Source organism: Neomonachus schauinslandi, chromosome 16, assembly GCF_002201575.2.
Source record: "Neomonachus schauinslandi chromosome 16, ASM220157v2, whole genome shotgun sequence".
Taxonomy (NCBI): Eukaryota; Metazoa; Chordata; class Mammalia; order Carnivora; family Phocidae; genus Neomonachus; species Neomonachus schauinslandi.
In genome coordinates this window covers 40,705,737-40,733,669 of record NC_058418.1, presented here as the reverse complement: position 1 = coordinate 40,733,669, position 27,933 = coordinate 40,705,737, and the positions used below count along the sequence as shown (strand labels likewise).

The 27,933-nt window shown below is 39.8% G+C and overlaps 1 protein-coding gene across 4 annotated transcripts in view; it reads right to left on the bottom strand.

The window, feature by feature from the left end:
• Window positions 1-27,014, bottom strand: part of CBFB (core-binding factor subunit beta) — a 57,398-nt gene extending 30,384 nt beyond the window's left edge. For 3 of the 4 annotated variants that reach the window (XM_021705766.2, XM_021705765.2, XM_044922156.1), the window contains exons 1-3: window positions 26,664-27,014; window positions 26,351-26,437; window positions 20,805-20,921 (exon numbers count right to left, since the gene is read on the bottom strand). In XM_021705766.2, coding sequence (XP_021561441.1) covers window positions 20,805-20,921; window positions 26,351-26,437; window positions 26,664-26,741 — 282 coding nt within the window. In that variant the 5' untranslated portion in view covers window positions 26,742-27,014. The remainder of the gene's footprint in view (window positions 1-20,804; window positions 20,922-26,350; window positions 26,438-26,663) is intronic. The other variant, XM_044922155.1, reaches the window with a different exon arrangement.
• Window positions 27,015-27,933: the final 919 nt, after the last annotated feature.

Genomic DNA, 27,933 nt, shown 5'->3' with positions numbered 1-27,933 from the left:
ACAAATGGGAGTTTGGGTTTATGGCTAAGTTTCAAAAAGACTAGAAACATCTTGAAATTCTATGTAAAAATGTGTTTGTTTGAACCCATGTGCATTTTTCTACAGAAGTTCACTACTTTCATCAGATTCCCCAAAGGGTGTACAAAGCAAAAAGGATTCAATCATGGCAGTAAAAACTTCATTCTTCCTCTTCCCTCATAGGCAACAAGATCTTTGTAGCACAAAGCCTGTGAGATGATAAATACCCTTCATTTAGTAAATGGACCGAACTTCCTAAATAGGTAAAAATTAGTTAACCTGTGTTTTGAAACGTCAATGTCAGAGAAAGGGTATGAGAGAACCCAGCCCTCTCGTTTTTGTTTTTTTTTTTTAAAGATTTTATTATTTATTTGACAGAGAGAGACACAGCAAGAGAGGGAATACAAGCGGGGGAGTGGGAGAGGGAGAAGCAGGCTTTCCGCGGAGCAGGGAGCCAGATGCGGGGCTCGATCCCAGGACCTGGAATCATGACCTGAGCCAAAGGCAGACGCTTAACGACTGAGCCACCCAGGCGCCCCCCCAGCCCTCTCATTTATCAACTTGCACAAAACAGTTCTCTCTCTGATATCTTGAGTCTGGAGTCTACTTATTCTGAGAATATATAAACTTGGAATAAGAAGTGGCATCCTCAACTGCCCTTTCTTCTACAATACTATATATTTATAGCCGTTTAGTGTTTCTAGTTCCTAGGTAGCTGTGCTGGGAATAGAAATTGAGGATACAACCGAACAGCAGAAAGAGCTATCTTTTCTGAGTGGTTCTAAAGAAAATAATTTCAAGGTAATTAAAACAGAAGAACAGTAGATTTGCAAACAACACTCTCATGCACAGGAGTGCTAAGCCATAAAATCAATATAGACACAACTGTCTAAAGCTATTAACAAAAACAGAAACAGATACTTCACCATCAAAAACCCATTTCTATTGGAAAGACTGTTTCACTTCTCTGTAATAAATTTCTAGAGCTTAAACACTTGTGACTCTAATCTAGAAATTAAGTTATTAGAGAAAACAGTAATAGAGAATAACCAGCCTCTTAGGTCCTCAGTAAATATTTGAATAATGATTAACAGAAAAGCAGAAATAGAGCTGGAATTTAGAAATGGTTTCTTCTGGCTTCCCTCTAATTTCAATTTAAAAAGATCCACCTACCCAACAAACGTTTACTACCTATCCTTTTGTGTAGGGTATTATCATCCAAGGCGGTGGGAATATACCAGGAATTTTAAAAAGGTGTACATCCTACCACCCAAAAAAGATTCCCACATCAGTTAACAGTCTTTAATGAGGAAGAGCTGAATACATAAAAAAAGAACTGTAAGAATTAAAATTGAATTCACTCCTTACATTTAAGTAGGACTCACTTAACTCTGAAGGTTACTGGAAGGTACCCATGATAGTAAAATTGTAGGAAGTCTGAATCCATCAGCTTTCCAACCTCCTTTTAAAGACTACAGTTCTAACAAACTTGCATATAAATGTGACTGAAGATTATCTACCTGAAAAATCCAAAATACTCAACTGAAAAACTAACTGAATTAATTAATTCAAGAAAGTGGCCGGTTATAAAAACAATATACAAAAACCAACAACTTTCTTAGCTTACAATAGTAACTCTTTAGAAAATAAGATGAAAAAAAGCTCATTTTAAAACAGCAATAGGGGTGCCTGGGTGGCTCAGTTGTTAAGCGTCTGCCTTCGGCTCAGGTCATGATCCCAGGGTCCTGGGATTGAGCCCTACATCGGGCCCCCTGCTCGGCAGGAAGCCTGCTCCCCCTGCTTGTGTTCCCTCTCTCGCTGTCTCTCTCTGTCAAATAAATAAAATCCTAAAAAAAAAAAAAGAGCAATAAAAGTATCAACTACTAAGAATGAATTTTATAAGAAACATGTACACTCTATAAGAAGATAATACCTAATTTTTGAAAAACAGAAAATGACTTGAATAACTAGTGAGATGTGGTATTTTCTTTTTTTTTTTTTTTAAAGATTTTATTTATTCATTTATTTGAGAGAGTGAGAGAGAGAGAGAGAGAGAGAGAGCGCACATGAGAGGGGGGAGGGTCAGAGGGAGAAGCAGACTCCCTGCCGAGCAGGGAGCCGGATGCGGGACTCGATCCAGGGACTCCAGGATCATGACCTGAGCCGAAGGCAGTCGCTCAACCAACTGAGCCACCCAGGCGCCCCGAGATGTGGTATTTTCTAATGGTATGACTAAAAATGCCAATTTACCCCAAAGTAATACTTTTTTTAATAAAATTCCAATGAAATCTCAAATTGATGTTTTCTGGAACTTGAGAATTAAGTCTGCAGTTCATACAAAAGAACCAGACTAGCCAAGAAAATGTAAGAAAGTATTTTTCTGCCCTTTTGGATATTAAAACATGTAACAATGCAATCAGTACCCATGTACCAGTGCTATGGCATCAGGAAAAACGTACTGGAATAAACAAAAAATTAAAAATGAGTATGTAAGTCTAATAAATGGAAAAGGCAACATTTCAAATCAATGGTAAAAGAATGTTTTATTTAACCAGTGGAAATGAGAAAACTGGCTAACCATTTGAAAAAAAAAAAATGAGTTTAGGGGTGCCTGGGTGGTTCAGTCAGTTAAGCGTCTGCCTTCGGCTCAGGTCATGATCCCAGGGTCCTGGGATCGAGCCCCGCATCGGGCTCCCTGCTCCGCGGGAAGCCTGCTTCTCCCTCTCCCACTCCCCCTGCTTGTGCTCCCTCTCTTGCTGTGTCTCTCTCTGTCAAATCAATCAATCAATCTTAAAAAAAAAAAATTCTAGCTCTATCAGTGTGTCTGAGACAAATTATTTAAGTTTGCTAATAAGCCTCTAATTCCTTACATATAAAATCAGGGCTAAATAATACCTCTTTCGTATGTGATAATAAAAATTAGTTAAGATAACATACATAAAACTTATGAAACACATAGAGCACCACAGAAACACTGACTGCTTGCAAGCACATTTCCAATGTTTTACACAGTGATTTCTCTGCAAGCGAAAAAAGCCCCCCCCCCTTTTTTTGAGAGAACTGAACAATTATTGTCACCAATGAATCAGCAGATATGCAGTAATACTGGGATGGCACACACACCAATGAAAACAAGGTATTCTGCTAATGAAGTGTGTACCCTGCCTTTCAGTTGTAATCATTTCTGTAGTCTATTTAACAGATTCCTTTAGAAGATACTTGGTTCTGACTCATCTTCCTTTAGCCACATGATCCTCCCTGTTCATAAATGCAGTCAACCGCTTGCCTGCTGGATAATCACTAAGACAGTCATTCAATCTCACTTGCCTCTGAATCATAATTTGGTTGCATGTAAGTGTGAAAAATAGCTTCTTCCAAAGTGATTTAAGGTAATTTACCAATCTCCTCCTTACAGTTCAAAAGAGAATCATAACATGAATTCAGAATGTACCTGTAACTTAATAGACTGTATATATACACACACACACATATTCAATAAATGGATGTGTTAACCAAATAGAAAAATCCATTTTAAAATTCATATGGAATCTCAAGGGACCATGAGTAGTCAAAACAGTCTTGAAAAAGAACAAAACTCGAGGACTCCTACTTCCTGACTTCAAAACTTACTACAAAGCTTCAGTAATCAAAAGAGTGTAATACTGGAATAAAGACAAACATATGGACTGATGGAATAGAATAGAGAAAGCCCAGAAATAAACCCTCTTGTATAGGGGCAAATGATTTTTGACAAGGGCGTGAGAACAGTCTTTTCAACAAATGGTGCTGGGAAAATGGATACCCACATGCAAAAGAATGAAGTTGGACCCTTACCTAACACTATATATGAAAATTAACTCAAAAAAGGGGCATGTAGGTGGTTCAGTCATTAAGCGTCTGCCTTCGGCTCAGGTCATGATCCCAGGGTCCTGGGATCGAGCCCCGCCATCGGGGGGGGGATCTGACAATGATTTCTTGGAGATGACCCCAAAGACACAGATAACAACAAAAAATACACAAATAGGACTTTATGAACATTTAAAATTTTTCTGCATCTAAAGACACTTCTGGTGCGCCTGGTTGGCTCAATTGGTGGAGCATGTGACTCTTGATCTCAGCATCTTGAGTTTGAGCCCCACATTGGGTGTAGAGATTACTTAAAAAAAAAAAAAAATCTAGGGCGCCTGGGTGGCTCAGTTGGTTGAGCGACTGCCTTCGGCTCAGGTCATGATCCTGGAGTCCCGGGATCAAGTCCCGCATCAGGCTCCCTGCTCAGCGGGGAGTGTGCTTCTCCCTCTGACCCTCCTCCCTCTCGTGCTCTCTGTCTCTCATTCTCTCTGTCTCAAATAAATAAATAAAAAATAAAAAATAAAAAAATCTTAAAAAAATACCGATACTATCAACAGAGTAAAAAAGCAACCCACAGAATGGAAGAAAATATTTGCAAACCATAGATCTGTTAAGGGATTCATATTCAAAATTAACATGAAATTAACATGAACTCCTAAAACTCAACAACAAAAAAACAATTTAATTAATTCAATAAAATTCAATTATATTTATTCCCTTGCTTTATCATTTTATTCCTAAGCATGTGTTTTTTTCCTGTGCATGTATTTCTAAACAATGCACTGTTTAGTTTTGAAGACTGAACATAAGCAGCACAGACTTCATGGCAGTGTCAGTAAAGGACTGTTATGTCACTTTTAACATGAAAGCTCCTAGGAGATAAGCTGACCAGAGTCTGAGAGTCAAGTCTGGACTTTCAGCTTCCCTACAAATGTGAAGGGACCCTCTGGGGAAGTTTGTGAGGAGTCATGAGTAGGCTGCAGAAAACCTAAGGCTCACACTGGATTTGGGGCATGTGGCACAGTGTGAGCCACTTCTCAAAGTTTGCTGGAGATCTGGAGGAAATAATGGTCAGAGGGAGTGGGCTGCTCTGTATTTTTTATTCTATTGTATGATTCTACCACCTTTTCACAGGAGTTTCTCCATAACTCTTTTCATTTTATAAAACTAAAACTCTAAACCCATTTTTTTTATTTTTATTTTTTTAAAGATTTTTATTTATTTATTTGAGAGAGAGAGAATGAGAGAGAGCAAGCACATGAGAGGGGGGAGGGTCAGAGGGAGAAGCAGACTCCCCGCCGAGCAGGGAGCCCGATGCGGGACTCGATCCAGGGACTCCAGGATCATGACCTGAGCCGAAGGCAGTCGCTTAACCAACTGAGCCACCCAGGCGCCCAAACTCTAAACCCATTTAACAACAACTTCCTATTCTCCTTTCCCCCCAGCCCTTGGTGTCCACCATTCTGCTATGATGTGACTACTCTTAAGTACCTCATCATATAAGTGAAATCATACAGTACTCGTCTTTCTATGCCTGGCTTATTTCACTTTGTATAATGTCCTGAAGATTCATCCATCGTGTAGCATATTGTAGAATTTCCTTCCTTAGAAGGCGCAATAATATTCCCTTGTATGTTATATACCACACTTTGCTTATCCATTCATCTATGGATGGACACTTGGATTGTTTCTATGTTTCTATTGTGAATAATGCTGCTATGAACATGGGTATACATATGTCTTTGAGATCCTTTCAGTTCTTTTGAGTGTATACCCAGAAGTAGAACTGCTGGATCTTATGGTAGTTCTGTACTTTTTTGAGGAACCACCATACTGTTTTCCACAGCGGCTATACTCTTCTGTACTCCCACCAACACTGCTCAAGGGTTTGTTTTTCACCCTTGCCAACACCTCTTCTGTTTTTTTGACAGTAGCCATGCTAATAAGTATAAGGTAATATTTTTCATTGTAGTTGTATTTCCTTAAGGATTAGTGAAGCTGAACATCTTTCATGTGCTTACTGGCTATTTCTGTATCTTCTTTGGAGAAACATCTATTTGAGTCCTTTACCCATTTTTTAATTGAAGAAGTTAAAAGTGAGAGATATTGGGGTGACTGGCTGGCACACTCAGTAGAGTGTGTGACTCCTGATCTTGGGGTCATAAGTTCAAGCCCCACATTGGGTGCAGAGATTATATAAATTAATTAAAGTAGGAGATATTAAATAATTCACTTGCAGAAGGTCATAAAGTTAGGTGGCAGAAGTTAGCATCCAGAACTCCTGACTCTATATATTTACTTAAACCACAGTGGCATTAATGAACTGCATTATTAATGTTTTCTAAGTATTTAGGGAGTGTGGAAATAGACTATTTCCCTAAAGAATAAACAGAGACTGGATAGTCAATAAATCCATAACACCCAGAATATCACGAACACTTTATATGACTATAGAACATATATGAATACTTCCCCCTACCCCCAAAATAACTTACTAGTTCTGCCATCTTCGTTCTATGATTCAAAACAAACAATGCATGTTTAAGAGAGTTCTGGAATGTTCTGACCAAAGTGGCACAATTTCAAGTAAAAGTTTATAAAATTAAATGACAAAATTCTTCGCTTAAGACCAAAAAAACCCCAAAAAGGTAATGAAATGAAAGAGGCGGATACTGTTTATTGTAATCCATTCTCGAGTCAACTCTGTAAGAATTATTTTTTAAAATATTGGAACTACTTTTACTAAATTATGAACATACTATTAATACAGAAAAATTATGTGTAGTTGTCTATCAGCATAACTGTCCATAGTGAACATCATTCGCACTGGAATTTAGAAAAACAAATCAAGGGGTGCCTGGGTGACTCAGCCTTTAGGCGTCTGCCCTCGGCTCAGGTCATGATCCCTGGGTCCTGGGATCGAGCCCCACATAGGGCTCCCTGCTCGGTGGGAAGCCTGCTTCTCCCTCTCCCATTCCCCCTGCTTGTGTTCCTGCTCTCGCTAACTCTGTCTCTGTCAAATAAATAAATAAAATCTTTAAAAAAAAAAAAAAAAGAAAAAAAATCAAGTCAAAAGGTTAAAAAGAAAAAGATGAAGGTTAAAGGTTGTTCTGAAGTCATCAAAATGAGGTCTAAAGGGACCACATTAAAATATTAGTGGTTATTCAGAGTAATGGAAAGAGTAACTTAGTGGGCTAAAATAATATAAGCCTTTAGAAGGTAGGATGTGGAGTTTCTGGCAACTTACCTAATGATCATTTATTAGCAGCAGTGTGGTATGTTGCAAACAACACAGATTTCTGGGGTAAAAAAGACCTGGGTCTGGATCCTGGCTCTACCTAGGAAACAGATTACATGACTTCTGAAGATTTATTTGACCTCCCTGGGCCTCAGGTTCCTGAGCTGTAAAATCAAGCTATCACCAAATGTGTTCCAAAATCAAATAAAAGATTTCACTATATAGTGCAGGGTTAACAGAATGAGTGATAATGTAAATCACCTACCACAGTGCCTGGGGGTGATCACCTTAAAAACTGGTCTGCAGATTTTCAAAACGTATTTAAAATCGGGGCGCCTGGGTTGCTCAGTCGTTAAGCGTCTGCCTTCGGCTCAGGTCATGATCCCAGGGTCCTGGGATCAAGCCCCGCATCCGGCTCCCTGCTCGGCGGGAAGCCTGCTCCTCCCTCTCCCACCTACCCCTGCTTGTGTTCCCTCTCTCACTGTGTCTCTCTGTCAAATAAATAAAATCTTTAAAAAAAAAAAAAATTCTGAAAATGTTCTGGAATTAGATGGTGATGAAGGATGCACATGGTGAATATATTAAAAACCACTGAATTGTACACTTTAAAATGGGTAAGATGGGGGCGCCTGGGTGGCTCAGTCGGTTAAGCATCTGCCTTTGGCTCAGGTCATGATCCCAGGGTCCTGGGATCGAGCCCCGCATTGGGCTCCCTGCTCGGCGGGAGGCCTGCTTCTCCCTCTCCCACTCCCCCTGCTTGTGTTCTCTCTCTCACTATGTCTCTCTCTGTGAAATGAATAAATAAAATCTTTAAAAATAAATAAATAAAAATAAAAAAATAAAAAAATAACATGGGTAAGATGGCAAATTTTGTTAGGTGAATTTTATTTCAAATTTTAAAATGGCCCAGAAATGTTCTGGATAGCAAAGGAATGGCAAGCCAGGACTGAAAAGCTGCTATCACGAATAAGCAATACCCTAAGAAATTTGGAGGATTCTTCAAAAGGGCCATTATTTAAAGCAATATTCTCTAAGTGAGGTCAGATACTTATTAAAAATTGTCACTTAATATAGGCAGAATATTGTTTGCTTGAAAAACATCTAAATTCTCCTAATGGAAATGTTGAAGTCACATGTTCTAAGCTATCCTTTCGTTTTAATCTGAAGATTAACCTGCCTTTACATTTGAAGTTTTAAAACACAAAGGCTCAGTATTGGTTGTATACGTGGAAAAAAGGTTTTCATCCACAAAAATAGCCTGTCAAACATTCCCTGACTTGGCGCTTTCCTTCTTCAGACACACAGTATAGCACAGCTCCAGGGTACTAAAGGCACCAAAAGGCACATTTTAAGTATTATCTTAAATTCTTGGTTCCTAAATATACATCAGTTTGAGAGGGCCCATCCTAAACTGAAAACCTTATGATATAATAATTTTCAAATGTGTACATTGTATACTTTCATAAAAAAAGGTACAATAATTAAACTCCCTACCATAGCACCATCTATAATGTCTAGTCTATAATGTCTATAACATCTAGTCTAGAATATCTATAACGTGGGGCGCCTGGGTGGCTCAGTTGGTTAAGCGACTGCCTTCGGCTCAGGTCATGATCCTGGAGTCCCTGGATCGAGTCCCGCATCGGGCTCCCTGCTCGGCGGGGAGTCTGCTTCTCCCTCTGACCCTCCTCCCTCTCATGCTCTCTGTCTCTCATTCTCTCTGTCTCAAATAAATAAATAAAATCTTTAAAAAAAAAAAAAAAAAGAATATTTATAACGTGAAGAACTTGTTAGCTAGGCCGGGGCTTCTAATCCTTTGTAGAAAACGAAGTATCCAAGAACTGTTATGAAAGAAATAAAGTCTCTGAGCCTGCTCAAGCTAAACAGTATTAAAATTTACAAATGTTTTCTTACCAGTAAAATGGAAATTATAAAAGTATCAGTGTATGTTATCTGTGTATCAATTAAAACAGCACCTGGCATATAGCCAGTGCTACAGAACTGTGCTATTATTATTCTAATTTTTTTTTTTAAGTTTTAATTTAAATTCCAGTTAGCATACAGTATACTATTACCTTAAGGTGTACAATACAGTGATTCAACACTTCCATACAACACCCAGTTCTCATCACAACAAATGCACTCCTTAATCCTCATCACCAATTTAACCCATCCCCCCATCCACTTCCCCTTTGCTAAAATCACCAACACAAGAAACAACAGGTGTTGGCGAGAATGTGGAGAAAGGGGAACCCTCTTGCGCTGTTGGTGGGAATGCAAACTTGTGCAGCCACTCTAGAAAACAGTATGGAGGTTCCTCAAAAAGTTAAAAATAGAACTACCCAAAATTCTAGCAATTGCACTACTAGGTATTTACCCAAAGAACACAAAAATACTAAATCGAAGGGGTAGATGCACCCTGAAGTTTACAGCAGCATTATCTACAATGCCCAAATTATGGAAACAGCCCAAATATCCATTAATTGATGAATGGATAAAGAAGATGTGGCATATATATGCAGTGGAATATTGCTCAGCTATTACTCTAATTCTTAAATGAGGAAATAAAAGTACACAGTAGCAAAGGGAGTCCCATCCATTCAGAGGTAGTTATAAACTTTCTGCCCTCCCAAAATGCCTTTACTAGAATACTCAAAGTGTTTTGTAGGAGTGAAAGAGTTTTCATGATCACCACCTGTACGATATGACTACTGTTTTCTAGATTATTTTGCAAAGGTTTCCTAGATGGATGGAAACTGTGTGTGTACTCACTAAGTACATCAACGTCTACATTTCTCATCTTTTTATTCTAAAAATTAACACTGATAATCATTTTGTTGCTTCTTTCTTATACAAAGGTATCTACTTATTTCTAATTTTTCTATTCTTTCATAGTTAATAACAGTAAGATGAGAAAGATAACAGGGGCACCCGGCTGGCTCAGTTGGAAGAGCATGTGACTCTTGATCTTGGGGTCGTGAGTTTGAGCCCCAATGGGGTGCAGAGATTATTTAAATAAATAAAACTTAAAAAGAAAAAAGACAACACATTTTTTCGTAAAGTCAGGTAAAAAAAAAAAAAGTATCCAACAATTACTAACAAGATGTGCAGAAAATTCAAAGATAAAATAAAAAGTAAATGCTATATCAAATAGGTCTTAACACATAAAAATTCCTTTGGAAATTTTCTTTATCTCCCCCTCCCACACAGATGTATGTTGGCAATCATCCTCCAAGCATATGGCCCACTGATATAAATCTGAAGGGTAATCATGACTAGGGTTTTATTAGACAGTAAATAAATGACCTTTTTTTTTTTTTAAAGATTTACTTATTTTTAAATGTAAATTCAATTAATTAACATATAATGTATTATTTGTTTCAGGGGACAGGTCTGTGATTCAGTCTTATATAATAACCAGTGCTCATTACAACACATACCCTCCCCAATGTCCATCACCCAGTTACCCCATCCCACACTCCCCTCCCCTCAGGCAACCTCAATTTGTTTCCTAAGATTAAGAGTCTCTTATGGTTTGTCTCCCTCTCTGGTTTCGTCGTTTCATTTTTTCCTCTTTTCCCCTATGATCCTCTGCCTTGTTTCTTAAATTCCACTTATCAGTGAGAACATATAAATGACCTTTTCCTAACAATAGCTAGCCCCCTCAAGGTCCTGGAAACCTTGCTTCCAAAATTCCTTAGAGACTTACACTATCCCTAATCCCCTCCCAACTTGAAAGTATTTAATTGGCCACTCCTCATGACCCTGGTGCAGCTCTTTCTGCCCACGGATCCTGTCCCCGTGCTTTAATAAAACCATCTTTTTGCACTGAAGATGTCTCAAGAATTCTCTGTTGGTTGTTTGCTCCAAACCCCAACATTTCCTATACCAATTAACAATGACTTCGTAAGTGGTACATTATGGATGATTTGGGTATCTTTTCTAAAAAGTTTATTTTCCAAATTTTCCCTATTTCCTTTGTCAGGAAAAAAGTTATTTTATTATATTTTTAAAGATTGTATTTTTAGGGCGCCTGGGTGGCTCAGTTGGTTGGGCGACTGCCTTCGGCTCAGGTCATGATCCTGGAGTCCCTGGATCGAGTCCCATATCGGGCTCCCTGCTTGGCGGGGAGGCTGCTTCTCCCTCTGACCCTCCCCCATCTCATGTGCTCTCTCTCTCATTCTCTCTCTCAAATAAATAAATAAAATCTTTAAAAAAAAAAAAAGATTGTATTTTTAAATAATCTCTGTACCCAACATGGGGCTTAAACTTACAACCCCGAGATCAAGAGTCGCATGCATTTATATCAACTATAATTTTGGGGTAGGACTGCTATATCCTAATTTCACTGCTTCCCATTTTCCCTCATAATTGATTTTTTTCAATTGGTATTGAGATATATATAAAAAACAAAGGGTGCCTGGGTAGCGCAGTCGGTTAAGCACCCAACTCGGTTTCGGCTTGGGTCGTGAGATTGAGTCTCAGGTCAGGCTTCGCGCTCAGCACTCTGCTTAAGACTCTTTCTCCCTCTGCACCCCACCCCCCGCACTCAAGTGCTCCCTCTATCTCTCTCTAAATCTTAAAATATATATATATTATATGACCATATATATATATGGGCAGTGGCAAGATTGGAACATTTCTATAACCTCAGAAAGTTTTCCCATGCCCCTTTGCATTCAGTCAGTCCTCTCACTCCCTGGTCCAGGCAACCACTGATCTGCTTTCTATTACTATAGTTTTGTCTTTTCTAGAATTTCATATAAACAGAGTCATACAGTATACAGACTTTTGTGTCTAGCTGTCACTTAGCAACTTGCTTTTGAAATACATCTATGTTGTGTGTATAATAGTCCATTTCTTTTTATCACTGAGCGGTATGCCATTGTGTGGATATGCTACATTTTGTTTACCCATTTACCAGTTGTTAGCCATTGGGGTTATTTCCCCTTTTTTGGTTATTACGAATAATGCTGCTTTAAACATTTACATACAAGTCTCCTATGTGGACATATGTTTTCATTTCTCTTGGGTAGATACATAGAACTCAGATTGCTGGGTCATCTCAAAACACCCAAAGTGGCTGTATAATTTTGCATTCCCATTAGCTGTATATGAGGGTTGCAGTCACTTTACATCTTTTTTTTTTTTTAAAGATTTTATTTATTTATTTGACAGAGAGAGACACAGCGAGAAAGGGAACACGAGCAGGGGGAGTGGGAGCGGGAGAAGCAGGCTTCCCGCCAAGCAGGGAGCCCGATGCGGGACTCGATCCCAGGACCCTGGGATCATGACCTGAGCCGAAGGCAGACGCTCAACCAACTGAGCCACCCAGGCATCCCAGTCACTTTAAATCTTTATCAACACTTTGTGCCATCAGTCTTTTTCATTTTGCTACTTTAATGAGTATACAGTGGTATTCTTTGCTTTTAATTTGCATCTCCCTAGTGACTTACAGTGTTGAGCATGTTTTATGTGCCATTTGTATATCTTTGGTGAAGTGTCCATTCAAATCCTTGGTCCATTTTTTTGTATTAGGTTATAATTGAGATGTGAGAGTTTTTTATGTATTCTAAATATAAGTTATCAGATATTTTTGCAACTGAAGTTTTATTATGAGTCAAATTTAAAGTTGAGGTAGCCTTGACATTGTATGAAACATTGTATTAGGAAATACACAGCGGGTGCCTGGCTGGCTCAGTTGGTGGAGCATGTGACTCTTGATCTCAGGATTGTGAGTTTCAGCAGTCTTTATCCTTGAAGTGTTTGAATTAATCATTAAAAAATACTGGGGTAAGCAGCAGAAGGAAGGGGCTCCTGTGTGGCTCAGTTGTTAAGCGTCTGCCTTCAGCTTAGGTCACAATCCCAGGGTCCTGGGATGGAGCCCTGCATCGGGCTCCCTGCTAGGCAGGAAGCCTGCTTCTCCCTCTCCCACTCCCCCTGCTTGTGTTCCCTCTTTCACTGTGTCTTTCTCTGTCAAATAAATAAATAAAATCTTAAAAAAAAAAAAAAAAAGCAGAAGGAAGGAGGGAAAGAATTAGGAGGTTCCTCTTAGACATATTATTTCAGTCTTCTTTAACTTGGAATATATAATTCAGATAAGGCCAATACAAAAATTTTACCTTAATGCTAAAAGGTAAATTCAGACAAATAACACAATTTAAGAGAAAGGAAAAAGAGAACACACAATCTTCAAATACTGTGGAGATATATTTACATATTTGCAAATTAATGTAACTCTAACTGGAAGGTAATAATTCTTAAACCATCTTGTTTATGCATGAAGTCGGTCAAGTCTCCCTCCTGGATTTAAAAATTATTGAAATAAAACCTTTTCTTTAAGGGGCGCCTGGGTGGCTCAGTCGTTAAGCGTCTGCCTTCGGCTCAGGTCATGATCCCAGGGTTCTGGGATCGAGTCCCGCATCAGGTTCCCTGCTCCGCGGGAAGCCTGTTTCTCCCACTCCCCCTGCTTGTGTTCCCTCTCTCGCTGTCTCTCTCTGTCAAATAAATAAATAAATAAAATCTTTTTAAAAAAACAAGAACCATGGGCGCCTGGGTGGCTCAGTCGGTTGGGCGACTGCCTTCGGCTCAGGTCATGATCCTGGAGTCCCTGGATCGAGTCCCGCATCGGGATCCCTGCTCGGCGGGGAGTCTGCTTCTCCCTCTGACCCTCCCCCCTCTCATGTGCTCTCTCTCTCTCTCATTCTCTCTCTCAAATAAATAAATAAAATCTTGAAAAAAAAAAAAAAAAAAAAAAAACAAGAACCAAACAAACAAAAAAACCCTTTTCTTTAAAAAATATAAGCATAAGGCTGCCAGTTCTAAACTTTATAATTCAGTTATTTAAATATTATAGTTGTGTGGATATGCTACCTGGGTGGCTCAGTCAGTTAAGCATCTGCCTTCTGCTCAGGTCCTAATCCCGGGGTCCTGGGACAAAGTCCCACGTCAGGATCCCTGCTCAGCAGGGAGTCTGCTTCTCCCTCTACCCCTCCCCCCTGCTCATGATCTCTCTCTCTCAAATAAATCTTTAAAAAAAATATTATAGTATACTTAAAATATATTTTAGAAAACCAGACAAACCAAGAGTAGACTCTTAACTATAGAGAACAAACTGACAGTTATCAGAGAGGAAGGGGGAAGGGGGATGGATGAAACAGACCATGGAGATTGAAGAGTATACTTAACATGATGAAAAAAATAAATAAAATAATATAAATAAATAAATGTCTGCTTTAAAACAAGCAAACAAAAACAGATTACTTACTCCAACGCACCAAATTGCCAATAACTAAACACTGGAAAATATACTTCATATTTTAGTTGAGTAGACATATTTAAAATCTTGATCTGACAAACTAGTTGTAAAGTTGTCTCAATTTCTCTTGAGGAAAATCACATTCCAAAGCTTTACCACAGCTATCTTTTATTTGGAGTGACTGGGCTGTCTGAGGAGGAGAAGGAACTGGTTGAGCTTGAATAGGGATTTCTCAAAGCTAACATCAAGGAGTCCTCTACACCCTGCCAAATTGTGGATGGTATATAAACAGACACAATATTTATTTTGGGACAAAGATCCTGCAGGCAAGTAAGCAAAATGCTCCAGAAGCAGCAGAATCACAGACCTCTGGAAAAACCATTTAAAACAAGAGTCTGTCCTCATTCATTAAATCAAATGCTGTTAAATTTTGCTTTACTTATGCTCATGAAAATGAATGATAGAAGATTTCAGTTTTAAGTACAGAAGTTCAGGGAAGAAAAAAATAAGACACCAAAATTTCTTAAAAGCATCTGCTCTAGGGCGCCTGGGTGGCTCAGTTGGTTAAGCGACTGCCTTCGGCTCAGGTCATGATCCCAGGGTCCTGGGATCGAGTCCCACATCGGGCTCCCGGCTCAGCGGGGAGCCTGCTTCTCCCTCTGACCCTCTCCTCTCTCATGCTGTTTCTCTCTCGCTCGCTCTCTAATAAATAAATAAAATCTTTAAAAAAAAAAAAAAGCATCTGCTCTAATAACATATACTTCATAACTACTTCTCAATGTGTGCTAGTAATGTTATTTGACTATCAACTAAAATCAGAAGTTATAAATAGAAATGCAACTGTTAAAAAAAATTTTAACCTCTCTTTCTCTGGGGCCAATGTAGTAACACTAGATAGTATACTCAATTTCTACAGAAAAAATGATAAACAGTAGCACTGTAAAAGTTCATTTTTTTTTCAGTTTATAAAATACTTTTCATACCCTTTATCTTTATACTCAAAAACTAGGATCATGTAGTAATCATATACAGTAATTAATTTGAAACCCTAACCCAGGCTTTATAAAACAAAGAATGCATGCAAAAACCATTAATCTGACCATTCAAGACTAATAACTTATGGTGAAACATAATCATTTGCATTTGTTTGAAATAAAAAGCAATTGGAAATGGGTCCTAAGAGGAAAGATCAAAGGAATTAGAAGTTGCTTGGCCTACAAAAATTTAACTAAGAATGACTTAAATTCCAATTGGTTGCTTTCCTTGCCTTCTGAAAGCGAAATGAGAGAAAAGCAGTTTAGATTCAGGCAGAATTACGAACACTTTGGCTGTCAGGGTTTATAACACACCAGGATGGACACTTGGGAAAGATGTGGTGTTCCAACACTGTACAGTTACAAGTGAAGCTGACCTAAGGCACACCATAGCACTAAAACTCCATAATTAAGTTACCTATAATTTCACCCTACAAAACCATCAAACAGCCTAATTTTGGACGGGGTATTACAATTTAAAAGGCATTTTCACATATTCTAGTACTTCATTTAATCCTCACATGAGGTATAGGAAGAGGACAGACATTCTGATTCCCATTTCCAGGTTAAAAAAAATAGCTATGATTGTCTTTTGACAGACAGCTCTTTCTACTACATTGTTTTATTTTAAACCTCTTCTAAAAAAGATTGTTGTTAAGAGCCAATGCAGACAGCTCACTAGACACCTGGGTGCAGAAGTTTCAAATATATTTGAGAGACGGTATAAACTTGAATGCTCTGATTTGATCTTACATGAAATACCTATTTATGGTCAGTTATCCATTAACAGGCCTTCCTTATTGAAGACCTTTGGTTTGAAAATATTCCTATGAACACAAAGGCAGAAAGAATGAATAAAAGGACTGACTTTGGTGAGCCCATTTTCTTAGATCATAAAGCCATATTTCAAATCAAAGAGAATATGCAGGTTCTGTCTCCTATTAGCATTCTAATATTTCAGAGTTCACTAAATTTAAGTGAATATTGCAGTAGCCAGCCTCCAAGATAGCCCCAATGATCCCAGTGTCCTGGTATTCACACACCCATGTATGTGAATTCCTCCTTCCCTGTCAAATGTGGGCTAGACTTAGTGACTCCTTTCTAATGGACGGAATAAGACACAAGTGATTGGAGAATAGGTCATAAAAAGCATGGTGACTTCATTCTTTTCTCTCTCTCTGGAGAGGCACACATGGCTAGTAAGTGAAGCCACCTACCAATAGTCACGTGTGAGCCTGGAAGTGGATTCTTCAGCTCCAGTCAAGTCTTCAGAGACTGCACAGTCCCAGCCCTGAGCCAGAACCATCCAGCCAAACCACTCCCAGACTCCTGTAAAAGGGTACAAGGGAACTTTTGGCGGTGACTGAAACACTATCTTGATCGTGGGTAGTGTTTACATGGGTGCGTACATTTGTTAAAACTCAAATTTATATAATTAAAATGGGTGCATTCTATTGTATGTCAAGTATACTTCAATAAAGTTGATTCTTTTTAACAGGCCACTGAACCCTTGGGATAAGCAGATGAAGGATCACTTATGAGAAAGCAGTGCCCTAACTTAAAGAAGTCAAGGGTGGGCGGTAAGAAAACAGAAGTGCATTAACAAGCCACCACCACAAACACACATGTCCTAAATTGCTCCTCAAAATTGCTCCACCCACAGTCTTTCCTATCTCAGATGACAGCAATCCCATACTCCCAGTTGCTCTTGCCAAAAACACTGGAGTCATTCTCGACTCTCACACCCAACATCCAATCCATAAGCATATCCTGTTGGCTCTATCTCAAAATATATTCAGACTATGATCACCTCTCACCACCTCCAATGCTACTACCCTAGCCTCTCGCCAAGATCACAGCAACAGCCAAACTGGTCTCCCTACTTCACTCTTGCCCCCCTACAGCCTATTATTAACCCAGCAGCTAGAGTGATCCTTTCAAAACCCAAGGTAGATCATATTGTTCATCCGCTCAAAAACCTAAAACTACTCCCCATTTCACTCAAAATAAAAATCCATGTGTTTGCAAGGTCACATAAACTGGCTCCTTGTTATCTCCCTGATCTCATCTCCTATTACCCTCCTCCTTGCTCAGTCTACTCCAGGCACACTGGGCTGCTTGCTGCTTATCAAACACACGAACATACTCCCACTCTAGGACCTTCACAGTGACTGTCTCCTGTCTTTCCACCGATACCTACATGGCTCATCATTCCCTAACCTCCTTCAGGTCTCTGCTCAAACATGACCTTCTTTACCCAGACCAACCTATTTAAAATTGCAAACATTTCTGGTCCTCAATCATCCTCATTCTATTCAACTTTTTCTTTTCTTCCAGAGCACCTACCACTTCGTAAAATACTACATAACTTATTTATTATGAATACTGTCTATCCTTCACTCCTTCCATAAAACAATCTCTAGGGGAGGATCTTTGTTTTGTTCACTGATGCATCTCAAGTGCCTAGGACAATGCTCAGTATACACAACAGGTGTTCAACAAGAACCTTCAGAATGAATGAATTTTTGAGCAACTGTGTCAGATACTGGGCTAAGCACTTTATACACTATTTAATCACTGGGGCAATCTTGGGAAGTATGCATTAACCTCATGTTCAAATTGAGGACCATAAAGGTTAAATAACTTGCACAAAGTTATATAGTAGTAAATGAAGCCAGGACTTAATTATGCCTAACTCTAAAGCCTTAACCCTAGGTTCCTCAAAGTTGGGTGTGAATGGGGAAGAGAACTAAGCTGCTTCAGAAAGTAATTAGGCTGAGAGTACGTGGAAGAAAAGATGCTGATCTGCAATCCAAAATAAGAAGCAGAGGCAAACAATTAACATTTGGGGAAATCCCTTCAATTTTTCTTTGCTTTTAGTCCTAGTCCTAGTCCTGTAGGGACAGAAATACAAGCTAATGACTATCAGAAAGAGACCATAAAAAAGGAGTAAGAAAATTAAAAGACCCCATAGCTTGAGCTCCATGGTTGAGAAAACATGGGTCAGTATCTTTTGTCTAAATGCACTGGTATCCTTTATCCCACTGGAAAGGAGCAATATACTAGCAGTTTCCTGTTTGTTTTTGGGTTTTGTGCCTTAACATGTTTTTTTCTTCTGGATCCTACTGGCGTAGTACAGGTGTTGAAAAATTATATTTAAAGAGTACACAATCTACACATAAACATTTACAGATTTAAATCTGAGGGAAAGACACTGAGTTTGCCACTGTTACTATTCTTGGAACACAGCCACACTCATTTGTTTACATATTGTCTATGGCTCCTTTTCCACTATAACAGCAGACTTGAGCAGCTGCAACACAGACCACATGCCTGCAAAACTAAAACTATTTGATACGTGGCCTTTTACAGAAAAAAACCTTCTAAAACAACTATTAATAAAATGTAAGTGTCCTGATAACTTGCATCAGTTCTATCAATTGTATTTGAAAACATACCTTCTAAACACTAAAATAAGTCATACAACATTTTTGTTATTGTTGGTCATGTAACTAAAAACATTTCAATGGCTTAAGTCCAAGAATAATGTGGTCTTCGATCTGGTAAACAGTTATCATTACATTAATTTAAGCAAACATACTTTCTAGTAGAGTTAACACCCATTTATTAGTTATTAAATACTGGCAGACTTGGGTAACATTGAGATGTCCATTTTGAAGTGTCAAAATAGTTTAAGCATTAAAGTTGAGGAAATAACTTTTTTTGGTTTATGTCTGTAGTATTTGAGCCACCATGTTAAACGAACGTTAAGAAAGTGTTTTGAACAAGGAAAAAAATAATTTCTTCATTGACTTACACATACATGCACAAAACAGACAAAGCATAATCCTACAGTGACTTCCCAACTTCTTCCTTATATATAAGAATTACCAAACAGTAAAACTTGGAACATTTGCTTTTAATCTTCCAAGCAAGCAAGCTAATACAGAAAAAAGCAAATCACTTATTACTCTTTTTAAAAATTCTGTAATCTATTTTCCCCTCTCCCTCTCCAAAGATTAGTTGGTTTGTCACCCACAAAAGGTCAAATCCGGGGGTGCCTGGGTGGCTTAGTCAGCTAAGCATCCGACTCTTGGGTTTGGCTCAGGTCATGATCTCAGGGTTGTGAGATCGAGCCCTGGGTTGGGCTCTTGCTCAGCAGGGAGTCTGCTTGAGATTATCTCCTCTCTCTCTCTCTCAAATACATAAGTAAATCTTAAAAAAAAAAAGCAAACCCACCTTATTTCATAAAATTTAAACAAAAAGTCTTCATTGTAATATACAAAACCAGGAATCTTTTTCCCAAAACAGGCTAATACAAAAATCTTTGTATTATATATGTATTATGTTTTGCAAATAAAGTGAGAGGTTATGTTATTCATGACGATACTTAGAAGAGTAAGTGAGCAAGTTGATCAAAACGGGTACAGAAACACAAAGGGAACAGAAGAAATACTGAGCATAAGATGAAGCCAAAAAATATTTTTCTTTAATATTTTATTTCAATAAGAGTCAACTTCTACATTAAAAGATGAACCAATCCAAGATATTTTTTTTTTTTTTTTTTTTTAAAGATTTTATTTATTTATTTGAGAGAGAGAGAATGAGAGACAGAGAGCATGAGAGGGAGGAGGGTCAGAGGGAGAAGCAGACTCCCTGCCGAGCAGGGAGCCCGATGTGGGACTCGATCCCGGGACTCCAGGATCATGACCTGAGCCGAAGGCAGTCGCTTAACCAACTGAGCCACCCAGGCGCCCTCCAAGATATTTTTTACTAAATGTCACAAAGTTATGTAATACATCTAAGTTAGCATTTAATAGAGCTCTCAGCTTAAACATTTCATATCTTCAACCTAAACTTCCAATATAAAAATTTTAAGGCATCAATTTCTTTTCCCAGCTTTTCCTCAAAACAAAAAAATTATTTCCAAGTTAAAGTTTTCACAGTTTTTTAATCAAAATTAAATTTGCAGTATTAACAGAAGTAGAAAGTTACCCATGAGCTATTTATTATTAAATTTTATGCCTACAGAGCCTTCTCCCATTTTTCTCTTAATTTTATTTTTTTTACAGCACCGGAATCACTTGGATTAGTAAAACAAAAAATAGCCTGTCAACACTTTTAAAGGAATTAAGTTTTAAATATTACATGTAAGAAAGCACACTACTCTCTTTAAGGGCTACAAGTTTCTATGATGAATATTATATACATGAAATCAGTAATGGAATGATACCAAAAAAATTTGACACTGATTTAAAAAATTGATTTACATCCTTATAATATGAAAACAAATCTGACCATATATGTATATAATCACACCTGAGATCTCTTCATTAAACTGTAAATCTTCCGATAGTCTCTAATAGAACAATCCACAGTATTTCAAACACAAAGAAATGTTTCCTACCTTGCCTGCTTCTCTTTCTAAGTCGACATACTCCCGGCTAGGTGTCTGTCGTTGTTCTCCCTGCCAGCTGGCCGGAAAAAACTGGAGAGACAGATTGGTTCCTGTGGCCACAAAAGCCTTTTAGAAAAATCAATACAAACAGGATCAGGAGCAGGACATTACATAAATTATGCAGGCAGTCATTTATTTTTACATCAGTTTGTCTTAAGCCAGGCAGCACCGAGAATACTTAAAAGTAAAAAACATGCACTCATCATTTTTCTTAAGTATTAAGTTACAAACATCTGATTCCATTTTGAGGACATTTGCCATTGGCTGCTTAAATATAAAATCAGACATGGAATCAATACTTTCTTTCAGGTCATTTTTTGCTGACGTTAGGATCTCGCATTGCTAATGTCTAACCAGAAGCCATCATCCCTGAATTTAAAAACTTCTATTTTTAAATTTGAAAATCACTGAAGATCTAAATATTTTGAATTTTAAAGCATACCACAATTTCAAGATGTGTAAATGAGGCATTTTAATTTCTCTTGATTTCCCTCGCCTAATGGAACACTATGTTCTAAACCTGTGTTAAAAATGCACAGGACTGTCTCTTCTGATAAATGATACATTAGCATGTAATGTGACAGAACTTCTCATCTCTCTAAAACCTTAGGTGACTTAAAAAATACGCATTTTCTGAAATTTAACTTTAGGAGAACTGGATCTGACTATACAAAAGAGTATTCATCTAATATTTATAATAAGATTTGGATGCATGGTTCAACAGACAGAACAATCTAAAACCATTTCAATAAAGTATTCTGTGTAGACCCTAAGCCATTTAACTATATTTTCTCCAAGTAAAAAAATGGAAATAGCATTGTCCCTCTTCCCAAGGGAAATTCAGAAAGAAACAAAGAAATAAGTAAAAAGCATTTTGAAACACACACACACACACAAAAACAACATTTTTCATCACCTAAATGTAAACTCTTCTTTTTTTGTTGAAATGAGAAAAGGTTTTGGTTTGTTTTACTTTACTAATTAAAGTTCCACAACATACTTTGTTTCCAATCAGAGTCTTCAACTGAAAGGAAGGGGTTCACATTTTGGGCAAATTGTTTAAAGCCATCAGATGATTCAACTATCCACCAGTACCCCTGGTGATTAACAGCTTAGATTCTTTAGAGATAAAAATGTATTCTTCCTATTTCTATTATTGGTACTGGAGGTACAACTGTCAACCTAACTGCTAAATCTCTATAGAAATCTTTAATGGCATTTACCTAATCAACTGGGATACTCTTTCTTGTGGTATTTTATATAAATAGGGACTGAACAAACGTCAATATTACAACATTAACCTTTAAAAAAAATCTTTCCCCATTAACACAAAGTTTAAAAGACAAGTGGAGTGAAATGAACCAACAATAGTTCAAATGAAAAGCAGACTCTAGAAGGCACACTGCCTAGGCTGTATGACGAAGCAAGTTACTTAGCTGTACCTCAGTTTCCCCACTAATTATTTGTAAAGTGCTTATAATAGTACCAGGCAAATGCCATTTAAGTATTTGCTAAATAAGAGAAATAGTTTTGAGCTGGATAAAAGAACTAAGTTTTTCAGCCTCAGATAATAAAATAAATTCTCAGCGTAGAGTGGTGGCAGGTAAGAGATTCAGTCCATGAATGAATGCCTTGTATCAAAATCCCCAAGGCATGTTTCTTTAGTATTCACCTAGTAACAACAAATCCTTCCACCCCCAGAGTACCCCAAATCAGCTCCCTGCTAAGTAAAAACAGTCTATAGATCTTACTACCTCACCTCCTGTCTGAAGACCAACCTCAGAAGAGATTTCCTGCTTCATCACTTCATGCCCATTATCTCATCAAGATCCCTCTCTCTGAGAGAGAAGTGGTAAAAACAGATCATTCTAGTATAGCATTTTGCAAATTTATTTGACCACAGAACTCTTTTTTTAATGGAATATCTACACACGCATAACAATTGGGAAAATTCTGTTCAAAAACATCAAAATGATACAGTGGTATCATTGTCTATATGTAAGATTTCCAGATTGTCCCAATGATTATTCTACAGGTTTCACTAATGGTAAAATAACACACCTTATGCCAATCCAACATACCTTTACCCTTCCATCTTCAGGATTACAAATATATAGTTTTTACGGCTGTCACAGTCATCACCACACCTGAATCCTTTTAATTTACCATTAGTGTTGAAGACTTCTCCAACACTCTTACCACAATAAGAACTTATGTGAGGAATAAAACAGACCAAACAGATTCTACCCCTTACCCATAATCACTTTTATTCATGCTATGATAAGGAGTCTGGGTAAGTTTTATAGTTATGATCACATCTATCTAAATACAAAATAAATTCATTAACCTCAATGATACACTAAGAAGATATTCAAAATTAAAAGAATAAAAAGAGGGGGGAAAGGTCGATAATAGTTTTGGTAACTATGCGTATTTTTACTGTATATAGCTGCTGTCAAAACAGAGGCAAAATAATGCCTTCTACACACCTATTTTCCACAACCAAATAAGTAAAAGCCACAGCCTGTTCCTAATTAAAAAAAAAAAATTTAGGCATTATATTAAGTAACCTCTAAATTCAATTAATCAAGAACCTATAATACAATAAGCGTGATGCAGAGTACCTGTTTAGAGGAGAGTATATTAATGTATACACCACAAAGTTAATGTGGTCTCCACCCTCTAGGAGCTAGGGATCCTGTAATTTAAATGTGAAGAATACTGAATCAAAGGGGGAGGGAACTAGAAAAAGTGAAATTCCTTCCCAAATACAAAGTAACGTTATTCAACAAATTAAGACACATATGCAATATTAACTGCAAATCTTTTTTTTTTTTTTAAGATTTTATTTATTTGACAGAGAGAGAGAGAGAGCGAGAGCAGGAACACAAGCAGTGGGAGTGGGAGAGGGAGAAGTAGGCTTCCTGCCCAGCAGGGAGCCCGATGTGGGACTCGATCCCAGGACTCTGGGATCATGACCTGAGCCGAAGGCAGACGCTTAACGACTGAGCCACCCAGGCGCCCTATATTAACTGCAAATCTTACACAGAATTCAACCTACCCTCCTTTAACTTTTAATACTTGTCAGATATTAAGAACTTATTAAAATTTGTAGGATCAGGTATCTGGAAGAGGAAGGCCTACAATATCTGATTTATCCCTGGAAAGAAACTTACGATAAATACAAGCAACCTATAATACTGCTATAATATTACAGTAATATTATAATAAAGCAAAAAAATTCAGATCTACTGTGGGTTAAATTATACTTCCAATTCATAATTATATGCAGTAAAGCCCCTGATGTGACAGGAAACAACCTAATAGCTATACTTCATTAGGTTTCCAAAAAAAACCCTCAGCTCTAAAAAATCATGAAGTACTTTGTACCTCATCTTTCACACTTACATCAATTAACTTCAGGAAATCCATTGGTTAGGTATACCATCTACCTTTCGTGAAAGGAAGCCCAGACAAAGAATGATATAATCACTGGATCAACTAATGAATGATTCTTCTACCACTCAAGGCCAAAACCGAAAGTATGTGTCTTAGACATTTTAATCATACAACTATTGTAACTACTCAAGAAACTTGGAAGTGGGCTAAAAACTGGAGATTTTCTTTCATAACATGCACTAGTGACCTAATATTCTAGAGCTCCTAATAAATTTAGCTAGTATCTTCACATCACCTGTAATACAATTCTAAAAAGTCTTCATTTTAAATAGCAAAATATTCTTGGGGCACCTGGGTGGCTCAGATGGTTAAGCGTCTGCCTTCGGCTCAGGTCATGATCCCAGTGTCCTGGGATCGAGCCCCACATCGAGCTCCTGGCTCAGCGAGGAGACTGCTTCTCCCTCCTCATGCTTTCTGTCTCTCTCTCTGTATCTCTGTGTCTCAAATGAATAAATAAACTCTTTAAAATAAATAAATAGCAAAATATTCTTAACAATAAATTTGATTTAGGGGCGCCTGGGTGGCTCAGTCGTTAAGCATCTGCCTTCGGCTCAGGTCATGGTCCCAGGGTCCTGGGATCGAGCCCCGCATCGGGCTCCCTGCTCTTCGGGAAGCCTGCTTCTCCCTCTCCCACTTCCCCTGCTTGTGTTCCCTCTCTTGCTGTGTCTCTCTCTGTCAAATAAATAAATATTAAAAAAATAAAAATTAAATTAAAATAAATTTGATTTAGGTGATGAAAAGGGAGAATTTTATGGTATTTGCATTGTTTTTCAATAAAATATATTCTCGGGGCGCCTGGGTGGCTCAGTTGGTTAAGCAACTGCCTTCAGCTCAGGTCATGATTCTGGAGTCCCACATCGGGCTCCCTGCTCAGTGGGGGGTCTGCTTCTCCCTCTGACCCTTCCCCTCTCATGCTCTCTGTCTCCCACTCTCTCTCTCAGATAAATAAATAAAATCTTTAAAAATAAATAAATAAATAAAATAAATAAAATAAAATATATTCTCCATGAAGGAGGTGGGAAAAATAAATGTTCCAGTATGTCCTCCTATTGTTAACCCAAATTCAAACTCCACCATAGCTTCAAGTCTCTGCAAATGCAATGGGCCCAGTTCAGAGTAGATAACTAGATTGCACTATACAGTACTTCAACTTCTTTTTTCTTTTTTTAATTAATAAGATCTCTTTTCTTTAGCTTCTTCCTACTTACCCTTTGGCTTTTTCATTCCCTCCTCGTTAGCACCTCCAATAGGACAAACCAAAAAGGAGATGAGACACTTGAATTCCCCCCCCCCCACGGTAAGGTTTGGTGAAGGCGAAGCACCAAATCTACCACCTGAAACAAGGCCTCATGATCAACTGTGGGTTTCGCAAATCCATGCAATTCTTTAGGAACTGCGGCACTAAACGGGAGACGTTCTTGAGGTTTGAAAAAAGATAATGGTTTCTTTCTGTGTCTCCTGAGCCGTAACATTCTAAGAAAATAAGATGGCTCATTCTTTAGGGCTTGTCTTTCTCTATTGGGACAATAGGTAACTGGTATAAAGATTCTCGGCTATACTGGCGGTGAAACAGCTTCACATACAAATTTACCAACAAACCTAGCGTGCTGAGAAACCAACTCTCGCCCAGAAATCAGATCCTTGAATGAAACCCAATTCTTTTTCCGAATGGGTGTTTTCTCCCTTACAAATACCCCAACCCCTTAATCCATGACACAGCCTGTACAGGGACCTCTCCTTGTTTAGTTGGGTTCCGGTGTGAGTTCCACTCGCGGCAAACTGTTTGCCGAGTCGCGTCTGGGAAACATAAACGGCCCGCAGAGGGCCACAGAGAAGCGTGTCCCCGCGAGGACGCGGCCCGCCACTGTCTGGTTTCGCATTTTGAATCCCGAGTAGGAAGTGAGACGGCGCCCGCTCAGTTCCGGGAGCCGCGGCGTCCGCGGCGCCGTCCGGAACCGGCCTGGGCCGCGGCGGCCCCCGCGCAACAAGTGACCCGCGCGCGCCTCGGTCCCCGCGCCCCTGCCCCGCCGACTTACGATTTCCGAGCGGCCGTCGCGGCAGGCGTTCTGGAAGCGCGCCTGGCGCTCCTCGTGGGGCCGGTCCCTGAAGCCCGTGTACTTAATCTGCAAGGCAGAGACGGCCCGAAATCAGGAGCCAAATCCGCGACGCCGCCTGCGCGCCCGCCCGCCCCGCGCGGCGCAGATAAGGGCAAGCAGAGTCTGCGGGCAGGCGGCTGACCGGGCGAGATTGCCCCTCCGCCGGGCTGCCCGGGGCCGCGCCGCCCGAACTTTTCTCCGCCCGGGCCCACTCGGGGCGCGCCGCGGCCTCAGCGCCGCCCGCCTGCCTCACCTCGCATTCGCGGCTCAGCTTCCTGAAGAACTCCTCGTTCTCGAACTTGCTTCTCTGGTCGGGCACGACGCGCGGCATCTTCCCGCTCTGAGGCCGCGCCGGCCGGCCGGGCTCCGGGTTTGCGCGGCACCCGCTGGCCGGCTTCGCGCTGACCGACTGACCGCCCACCCGCGGCGCCCTGACTCTGGCTTCCCTTTGTTTCAGGCGCCCGCCCGCGTGGGCTCCCAATCCCGGGAATCTGAGGTGCAGCCGCCCGCTCGAGCCCAGCCCACGCCGCCGCCGCCTCAGCCGTTGCCTACCGCCCGCGCGAACCCAGCACTCGCCGCCCCTGGCCGCCGCCGCCGCCGCCACTTCCTCCCGCCGCCCACCTCGCAAGCCCGCCCGTCCGCCCCGCCCCGGTCGGCCCCACCCCTCCTCCTCGCGCGCCCGCCCGCCCCAAACTCCGGCAAACAAAACGCACCATTCACAACTCTACGACCCGCGCCGCGCATGCGCCGCCCGCCCGCCTGCGGGGCGGCTGGGCTGCCGCGAACCAGAGCTCCTCCCGCGGCGCGGCCCTCTTTCCCTCGCCCGCCCGCGGGCTGCTCGGGGCAGAACAGCCCTGCGGGCATCTGCCCGGACCTTGGAGACGGGAAGCGGCCCGCGCGGGTCCTTTCTGTCGGCTGTATGGAACTTTGGGGCTCTTCAGCTGCTCGGAATGACCCCAAATTGTCACCTGAACGTGAGGAAACTTAAGTCCTTGGGGACTTTGTGTCCCACAACCGATGGGGAGGGATGTAGGCTGTTCCTATCAAAGACTAAAGACCACAGAATCCAACTGAATCCGCATCATGGTGGAAAGGTCGGAGTTGCTGGGAGTCAGACAGGCCTTGGCTGGGATCTCGCTCCGCTGCTTACACAAGCCTTACACAAGCCCTGGATGCTAAGCCTGTTTGCCTATTTGCAAAACTCAGACACAAGCTCTCACGGTAATGAGCACTCAATAAGTTTAAGTCTCTAAAGAAGAAAAGCTGAATTATATGTAAACCTAATGCCAGTCCATATATTTACCCAAATGTGCGATCAAACTGTAAAAAAGATCCACAAGTTTTAGGGAAGTCATTTGGCCCAAGCTGGAGAGAGTTTGACATGGGATTTATGGCAGAGGTTGACTCAAATTTGATCCTCAATAAATTCTGATCCTTAAAATTCCAGCGTGTCAAAAACTCAGTGCAAGGTTGGCAAATAGGTGCCAACTCTGACTGACAGTAGCTGGCCATATTGCAAAGGA